Source organism: Cicer arietinum, chromosome 2 (assembly GCF_000331145.2).
Source record: "Cicer arietinum cultivar CDC Frontier isolate Library 1 chromosome 2, Cicar.CDCFrontier_v2.0, whole genome shotgun sequence".
NCBI classification, from domain to species: domain Eukaryota; kingdom Viridiplantae; phylum Streptophyta; class Magnoliopsida; order Fabales; family Fabaceae; genus Cicer; species Cicer arietinum.
In genome coordinates, this window is record NC_021161.2 from 10,645,805 (window position 1) to 10,655,627 (window position 9,823).

Genomic DNA, 9,823 nt, shown 5'->3' on the forward strand with positions numbered 1-9,823 from the left:
GAGCGTCGTCTCCGGAACGTCCACCATCGGATCCACCGGCTAAAACGTTTCTTAAGCGACCTTTGCCAAAACCACCAAATATAGATAAACAATTTTAATTTGGTTTTGTCGTAGTTGTGATCTTTTTAGTTTGTTGGATTCTAATTTTAGACTGATCAAAATATGCACACATGATGTTTGGGAATTCATACAACGTGTGGAGACTAATGGACCTAACTCTCTTTTATGTATGCTATCAAACAACCTCCATTTGATTTCTAATCAAATAATTACATTGGACATTTTCGAGACCTCTTATAGTCGAATTGTGTCTATACAAACCAAAAAAAATTATATGTGACTGAATAGATATAAAGACTGTGACATCTCATCAATGACATGTATGTAACCAAGAGAGGAAGCAATTGATAAGTTGAGTGTTAAAGTACAGAAATAGGCTTGTTGCCCCTAACTTTTTTTTTTACTTAGGTAATGTATTGGTTGGATTAACTTTTAGTGCTAGATACTTAATAGGAATGGGGAATGCCCGTGTCCTATTTAAACAATTTGATGTAAAATATCAAAAGAAAAATATCGTGTTGTAAATGACAATTTCATGAAGAAATATTTCTTTCTCTACTCTATATACATCATTATAATATGAATATAATCTATAACACTAGGATCAATAGGTATTTTGTAACTAATCATTCATTACATTTAGATACCATCTCGAGAATGGATTCTCAAACCCATACCATCTCATGGGTTAATATGTGAAAATTAAATTGAGTAATCGAAGTGTGTGTTTTTTCTACCTCAACTTCACTAAACCAAAGTAAATGAAGAGAAATTTTAACGAGTGAATAGGCAAATTGGTGTATGAAATTGTAAGCATCGGTTAAATTAGTTTTTAGATTTTGCAATTTAGCAAATATATATATGAAATTATTAAATATCAATTAAAATGAGTCAGTAAACTTTTGTCGTTAGATATTTTGATGTGACACTGTAACTGAATATGTGACTTATCAAGATTGATTTGATATTAATGTCATGTTCTCAAGAACAAATTCGTCAATGAAATTTTGTCATCTCAAAGTCAAATATATGAGTAATTGTAATTGTGCATAAACTAATTCTTGACAAATTAATTCATAAAATATTTAAATTTCAAAGGAAAATTAGTTAATATTGTGATAACATTGATATAAGATTAACGCAGATACATCATATATTCAATTAACATGTCACATAAGTTTAAATTTATTTTGATGGATATTTTGTAATTTTAGAGATGAATTTGACAATTTATAAAATTCAAGGAATAGTTTGACCGATAGTTACAATTTCATGGATCAATTTATTTATTCACTCAAATTTTCATATAGAGCACAATCACTATTTAAAGGTTTCTTCCGATGTAATTTCCATTAGAAGTTGACATTAATGACTATCTTCATATTTATGATTGAAATAGTGAATAAAATGATTTTGAATTGATAAAAACATATATCTCCTATTGAATCGACAACAATTTAATTATCGTCTTATCCATAAAGATGAAAATAGTCGTCAACTACTACTTCTTAAAAGTATCATTTCTTAAAAGTATCATTTACTATCATTAGAATTCCAATGATTTTAAGTACCAGTCCATGATATGCTTAAAGTAACTGAAGTTCAAAACTCAATCAAAAAGAAGGTAAAGATCAAAACTCAAATGAATAAAATAGGAAATATAAGATCAAGTTTCAAGTGTGACTTCTAATACTCGTACAACAAATCAATATACAAAACCATAACCCAAGTTATGGCTCAACTACCGTGGGACAGTCAGCTTCTAAACTTCAAGGAAAGAATGTTCATCCATAAGTTACAACTTACAACATTCCAGACATTAGTTGTAGCCAACTTCCTGATCGACTGAGCTTCCACTAAACAGCTGCGAAGAATATGTCTCGGTTTTCCTCACCTTTCCGGGAAATGCCTTGCTTAAATTACCCCTCAAAGAAAGGTTTCTTCTGATGTGATTTCGATTTAGTAGTAACATAGTATTGTGCGGCGGAGCATGCAGAGGTCCTTCAACACAATCATCAGCCTGTGAACAGCTCCTAGTTCTCGACGGTCCATCCTCGCAAACTGATTTAAACCTAGGAAAACCATTCCTCAATCTTAAAACACTTCGTTGATCAGGGGAATGTTGCTCGTCTAATTTGACACATAAAGGGCAAGGTGGATCAATTTTCCTCGTCTTTGGCGTTGTCTGCTCCAAACATTCAGCATGAAAAACATGACAACAAGGAAGAACCCCAGTCGCTGGCATGTCTCTGCTTCTCACAATACGGCGCGAACTCCAAGGTGATCTGTTCGATAGAAACCTTTCACACAAGCCACATCTAAATCCTTCTGAATGAGTATGTGGAAGAGCAGGTGTTTCTAATTCAAATGACTCGGTAACATCTACAGAATCCTGACTGCTGCTAGCATTACTTGAGCGCTGGCTGTCTTTGAGTGGATTAGATGTATCAAACCCTGTAAAATCTGGAAATGCAGGATCAAAGGCATCCCTAGTAGTTGTTAGGTCTGGAAATGACAAAGGATAAATGGGTTTCGAGACGAATGATCGATGATTGGAGAAAGTCCTATGAAAGGACAATTGCGAATTAGTAGACTCGGATTCGCTGCTTTCTGATTGGGTTGAAATGGAGCTCCCATTGTTGAGATTTTTGGAAGTTCCCTGCATATATTTCATACCTGTTATTCAATTTGTTGAAAGAAATGTGCATGAAAAACAATTGCCGAAATGAAACAACGACATAAGCTTTCATTTTAATAGTCCATGACCAAAAATATTACCTCCTTAGTAGGTGCAAAAGATATCCTGCCTAAAGAAGGATGAGGATCTATCAAAAGCACAAATGAGAAGAAAGCAGATCAGTGAGCAGAAGAACAATATACAAGCTCGTTGAACGAATTATGTTACAAGACGAAGTTTAGCACAACAGCTTTACTGTTACCAATATCACGGCAGTTGAACGAAAACCATCACCCGATGGCCATCAACATACAGTGCCACACAATAACAGACAAAATAAGATTAAAGGAATCAATGATATAACGAGGAAAGGAAAATCATTCTTTCAACGAAACCATGACCCAAATTGTACTCTTATACTAGTTTAGCCTTCTACCTAATTGGAGTAAGTTCTATCTCTCCACACAAAATGATTAAAAATCAATATTGTCAGACAACTCTAGAGCCTTCCTAGAATTGGGAGGGAGTGAAATATCATAACTCAAATGAAATAAAATTTACTTATCGTTGCTCGGTGTGAATCTAAATAATTAAAATATCAATTAAATCATAATATACAAGTAATTTACTTAAATTACTCTCACAGTCAGATGAACTATATGCCAAGCTACTTGTATAATTTTTGTTCTCATTCTAGAGATTCATTGCCATAAGCTTCACACCATTGTGTTTGAGTTTTCGTTTGGAGTGCATGTATAACTACTAAACTACCAAAAAACTTGTGATATTATCGCGATCTCAATCTTACGTCGTCAAGGGATATTGTGATCTCCTTGATTTTAGTTTATATCTTCTTTTATTTATTTTGTTGACTCAAGGAAGAGACATTGTTGTAATTTCTCTATTGAGACAAGCGAGCATAAGAGAGTCATTTATTAAGAAGCTATAGAAAGAGTCCATCAATTTATTACTCGTTTTTAATACCAAGTTGAATTATCATTTAACCTTGTTAAGTTGAAGAGTTTTAGAGATATGATTGCAGCCATATGGCCTTATGGACCACGCCAATTGATTCCTACTTATCATTGTATTAGAGTTGCATACCTAAAGAAGGAGTTGAAATACACTAATAATATGATGAAAAATCATAAGGAGCTACAAAGTAACCATGGTTGTTCTATTTATGTCAGATTCATAGACAAACCAGACGTAAAGATGCATAATTAATTTATCTGTTGTTGGGATCTAGGTAGTGAATCCCAGATAGCAGTGCGTCGCGGCCAACTCCGAAAACTGGGATAGCAGAATAGCGAGTTATGGTATACCGGGATTACCTCTATTTTTTGGATAAATTACATGAATAATACTATATAAACATGCAAAATTAAACAATGTCTCAAACTCAAACATTCAGAAATAGTAATAAAAAACCCAAGTCTTAATTAAAACATACATTTAAATACCAAATATCATCATCTTCTTCAAGATAGAGTAATAAAATAACAAAATATTAAAACTAAAATGCATGTTATATCATCGTGTTGCCATGGTTATTTTCAGAACAAGCGAAAAAAACAAAGAAATAAAGGAAGTAGATAAGAACAGAGAAAGAAGGAAGAAAAGAAAAACTAAAGGAAAAAAAGAGAAAGAAGGAAGGAAGGAAATAATAAAATTAAATAAGAAAAAACAGAGAAATAAATGAGGTAAAAAAGTAGAAAAAAACAGAGGTAGGAAGAGAACCTAGGTGGTTATTGTAGCCGGAAGGCGGCGCGACTGGGTGGTGTTTGAAGCTGGACGGCAGCACGCCTGGGTGGTGTCGAAGCAGCTCTCGTACCCAGCGACAAAAGGAGAAGACAACGAAATCTGAATGAAGGAATAGGAAGAAAGATTACGATTACGGAGGAGGGAGAGTGGAATTAGGTTTAACAGCGAAAATACACCATAACGTTTTAAAATTGAAGGGCAATCTTGGTTTTTCCTGCACATAAACATTTCACGTTTTTGTGGATCTGAGAAAACACGACCTGGGACCTGTGAATGCGTCAAAAACGGCCACGACCTTGATTCGCACCGCACCACTCCGGTGCGGCCAGGCCTTGCGCCACACCGCTTTGGCGCGATCTTGCCGTGAAGCGCCACGATTGATTACCTAGGTTGGGACAATGTTTGTGAAGTCTATTGATTTCTCTGATTTTGTAAAGACGAGTAAAAAGATTTTTTTAACTGTAGTTGTAGAGGAGATTAGAGAAGAAAATTTTGTTCAAGTTTATCTCTGATAATAAAAACAATTATGTTTTAGTTGGTAAGAAGATGGAGAAAATAAATTATCTTTATTTGACTCCTTGTGTTGCCCATTACATAGATTTGATGTTTAAGTTATTAAGATTCGTCGATAAATAAGACAATTAAAAGAGTAATCTAATTTGTTTGTTTCATCTATAGTCATTATAGTATCTTTTTGAAACGTTACACAAATAGAAGGAAATTGGTGAGACATAGAATTACTAAATTTGCTACATCCTTATATCATTAGAAAGATTTCATAGAGCAAAAAGACATTTTATCTAAACAACTTGTCTAGGTAGACCAAGGGGAAGGAAGTGGCGAATGTATGGCCACTTAGTTACAAAATTGTAGATGTTGGCAAATATTGAGCCTTACATCTAGTCTTAACTCTTGAAGGCATAAGGACTATTTTTGCAATTTCCTTCCCCATAGCCTACCAAGACAAGTTGTGACGTCTTTCTAAGATGGTCTTTCATTTTATGAAATTTTTCATACCTTTCTAAGATAGAATAGAAAGGATGAAGCAAATCTAGTTATTTCATACCTTTTTGTTTATGTAACATCTCAACAAACTTAAGGTACTAAAATGGTTATAGATGAAGCAAACAACTTGAATTCCACTTTTAATTATCTTAGTTATCAAAGAAATACTTCCAATATCTTCAAACATAAAATCTATGCAATGGACAGCAAAGAAATCCAATAAAGATGGTTTATTATAATTGGTTCCAGCTAAAACCTGAAAACATAATTGGTTATCCCAACAACAGAGTTCACCATGAACCCGACATAATAGAACAATCATGGTTACTCAGCAGCTCCTTGTGATCTTTCATCAAATTGTTAGTGTATTCAAATTACTTCCTTAGCTATGTAACTCTAATACCATTATATGTAGGAATAGACAAGTGTGGTCCATAATGACCCTATGGCTACACTCATCCTTTTAACAACGTTAAAAGATAATCCAACATAATACTTGAAACGAGCAATATATTGATAGACTCTTTGTGTAGCTTCTTTATCACGAGACTCTCTTAGCTCGCTTGTCTCAACTTCTATTTCTTTTCCTTGCCAATTTTCATTTGAAACCTCCTACAAAATAAATCTATTGACACTTTTTTACCCTCATAGAAGTTGTTGGTTTGTGAAGGTCATCTTCACTTTCATCGTAATGAATTCTTCCAAAATCTATATTTCTAAATTCTAATAGTAACCATATCAATATTGTTTTCTGTCTTTTAAGTTATTTGCATAATTCCAAAACTCTTTTCTAATTTCTGAAGGACATTGGAGGCAAGGAGCAATGTTTCCCTTCTTCCGCATTAAATGTTGTTTGGCTCTAGTTATTCCTCCCTTCATGACTTTTTAACATAAATTACAACAAGTAGTGTTTGTATCACCTTTTGTCACAAGAAGAATATATTTCTATCTAAGGTCATTTTTGTTAGAACTGATAGCCCTTGAGGTTTGTGAGGAATCGTGATTTTCAGACTTTGTTTACAAGGTACAAACAACCCTTAAAAAAGCATAAATATAAGCAAGCCTCAATGTTGTCAATCCCCACACAATCCCGGTGCGGTGGAGGAGCTGGCCGCAAAGCCACCAACCGGAAAAACGCATTCAACAATAGAAAAAATGGTTGAAAGAAAAACGTGTATAAAAAATTAAAAACAAAAAAAAGTGAGAAAAAAAAATAGATGAAAGAAAACTAGTGTGCCCAAACAAGAAACAAAAATATACAACCAAGAAAAATAGTGAAAAGAAACATGTAGAAAAAAATAAATAAAATGCAAAATAAAAAAAAAGAAAGAAAAAATAAGAATTAGAGCAAAAAGATGGAAAACGACACTGAGCAGAAGAAGAATGGAAGAGAAGAAAATGAGTAGTCTCACCAAGTCAAAGAGGTGCAGTCGCACACAGAGTGGGGAGAAGAAAAACCACCACCCACATGCAGCATTTGTCGCACGCAAAGAGAAGACGATGTGAGAAGTCAGAGAAGACACCAAAAATGGCTATCTTGTCAGTGTTTCATATTTTTAACCCATTTGGGTCTGAGTTCAGGTAAGGTTGCATGACCCAATCCATGTTTTCTGGTTTTTTTATTTTTCTGTCTTTTCCGCCATTTCTCGTCACACCAACGTGACTGTTACGATTGTGGCAGTCGCCATGGCCTTGCCACACCATGACCTTTGTATGGCGGTATGTTCCTTTCCCGCCATAGCCGCAATTTGACAACACTGCTATTAACCCTATGATACAAGTGCTCTTTTTTATTTTATATTTAAGTTTCGTCTACTTTCCTTAATCACTATCCAAATGACTGTTTTACATCATCTACTATTTGAATGATGAAAAAGAGAATATATAACAAGGAAAAAAGATAATATTTAACAAGTCAGATAAGTGATCTATAAATCTCCTAGACATACAATTTTAAAAATGAGTCTTGCTAACTAGTTCCCTAAGGGTACATGTAGAAATCTAAAAATAGAAATTTTGACTTGAAAAGAGCAATTTTGAAAAATTGAATACACAAGTTCCAATACACTATTTCTATATTAGGTTCCTTAACAAATGCCCTTAGGGCACTAGTTAGCATTTTTCTTTAAAAAATTCATATAAGAGATTTACCTTTCCTAGTCACAAGCTCATAATCGTCAAAACTTATTTCCTGTATTGCTGGAGGCGTCCACTGAGGACCGTGACGAAGTTCAGATGGACAAGGACTGCTAAGGAAAATCCCAGTGCCATCTGAAACAGAATAGTGAAGATCATATAGATGGTTTCCTCTGACCCAGGTCCTACTGTCTTTACCATTTGATGATGTAGAAGACCCGTCATAGAGTTGAACACCATCATTCAAACTATAAGGCAACCCTTCAGACTGGAATTTGAAATCCCACCTCGGTGGAGGTGGTGAATAGCTTGTGTTAGTTCGCCAGTAGGGCTCATGCGGACCCATGGACCAGTCCCTACTATCTGCATTTGATCCATGTGGCCTTGAAGCCACACAACAAAGCGACCCCGTTTTAGCTATTTTTCAGAATACCACAAGAAACCTAACCTTGGACAGAAGCTTCAAATTAACCTATTTTAGTAACCAATTAAGTCACTATTTACAAACTCGATACATATTACTAAAACATGTCACGGTTTCATGCTGAAGTCCACTGGTTTACACACACAAAATCAGCATTTGACAAGTCTATCGGACACTAATATTAAATTCCACTGGCAACACGAGACTCACCATGAAAATCCTACAATCAAAAGAAGAGAAATGAATGATATTCAACATCTAATAAAATATAGGGAACATGGTCCTTCAAAACAAAAGTAAATCAAATTCAAAACGTGATATTCTTAATCACAGAAAGATACCTATTTCAAATTCAACTAGTATTTTAAAAAAAATACAAAGAAAAATGATAACAAACGCCAAAACATAACAAATTCACAAAAATTAGAGCAAGACCAATACTTGTAACTGCACAGAAACTGCATTTACGAAGTATATAAAAATTTATTTTGCCAAATACTACAGTATAGAAAGAAAAAAATGAGAATAAAAACAACAATAATAATTAAATTAATTTTAATATATTTAATTAATTAAAACAGAAATTATAGAAAGGGCAAAAAAAATAAAAATTAAACACTCACCAAAAGTTTCGATTTCGTGAGTTATCGAAATGAAACTCTCTTTTATAATTGGTTTATGGAGAAACTGTGATGTTTAGAATGATCCTGTGAGTGCGAAGAGCGAAAGGAAGAAAGTGGAAGTGTGGAAACCCTAAGAAACAAGATGAAGTGAGCAAATAGGAGTGAAAGTGGAAGAAAAAGAAGAACAACAAAAAGGGAGAAGAAAGCAAAGTGGTTGCACAGCTGGCAACCGCTACTTCTAATTTTCTTCGATATGAACGATTTGAAGTTTAAACGCGCCGTTCTCACTCGTCAATTTTTTTTCAATGCAAATCATTTTTGTTGTCGAAACAAATACAAATATTTTATTTTTTTATAATAAAAATTTAGGGGACCTATGGTGCTAAATCCAAAAAAAAAAATGTTCATTGAAAAAAAATCATTTACCTTCAATAATATGGATTTAAATTGGTAATTTTTCATCATCAGATCAAATCATGAGAATTAAAATTAAATTTCTTTAAAAACCAAAACGAGTATAATCTATTTATCTCACCAATTTAATAATGTTGTTGAATAGTAATACATCATAGATTTTTTAATAATAAAAAAAATCAATCCAATAATTCTAATTTAATAATGATCTGTTAGTAGTAGAGTCAATTTTTATTTAGTTAGAGTGTTTTTTATCAAAACAAATATGATTTAGGTTGAGCCATATAAAAAGTGTTGAAAATACAAATGAGTTTTGTATCAATATTCTAAGTTTAGTGATTATAAGATATTGGCAATGAAGACTAGACGAAAAGAAAACACCGTCCAATACTTATCATGCATGTGATGAACGTATCTATATTGTTTGATACAACGAACAATCAACTGTAAGATTAAGTTTCCTCTTGAACGACACTTCATCTGGTGAAGTATTGTCTTTGCCTCAAAGATCAAGACAATGAAGCAAGACAACATGAAAATCAAAGTGAGATGTCAAATCCTACAAGAAGTACAAGATAGCCTACAAATATACATTGTAAAGTGTGTAAGGTCGAACGACTACATGTTCGGATGCAACAACTTTCTGAATATCTCAAAGGCTCTTTTCTCAACAATGATATCCTTAAGAGTATTTAAAGAACATAATTGAAACTGAAGAAA

General features: G+C 33.5%; 1 protein-coding gene across 2 annotated transcripts; it reads right to left on the reverse strand.

The window, feature by feature from the left end:
- Positions 1–1,685: 1,685 nt before the first annotated feature.
- Positions 1,686–8,980, reverse strand: LOC101512464 (uncharacterized). 2 transcript variants are annotated; one of them, XM_027331829.2, is made up of 5 exons: positions 8,690–8,980; positions 7,658–8,286; positions 4,478–4,600; positions 2,839–2,885; positions 1,686–2,719 (listed from the first exon to the last, which is right to left on the reverse strand). In XM_027331829.2, exons 2-5 carry the CDS (start codon positions 7,986–7,988, stop codon positions 1,880–1,882), a joined length of 1,341 nt encoding a protein of 446 aa, XP_027187630.1. In that variant the 5' UTR covers positions 7,989–8,286; positions 8,690–8,980; the 3' UTR covers positions 1,686–1,879. The 2 variants fall into 2 exon arrangements, with proteins under 2 accessions (XP_027187630.1, XP_012568288.1); XM_012712834.3 differs by lacking the exon at positions 4,478–4,600 and having other exon boundaries at positions 8,690–8,976.
- Positions 8,981–9,823: the final 843 nt, after the last annotated feature.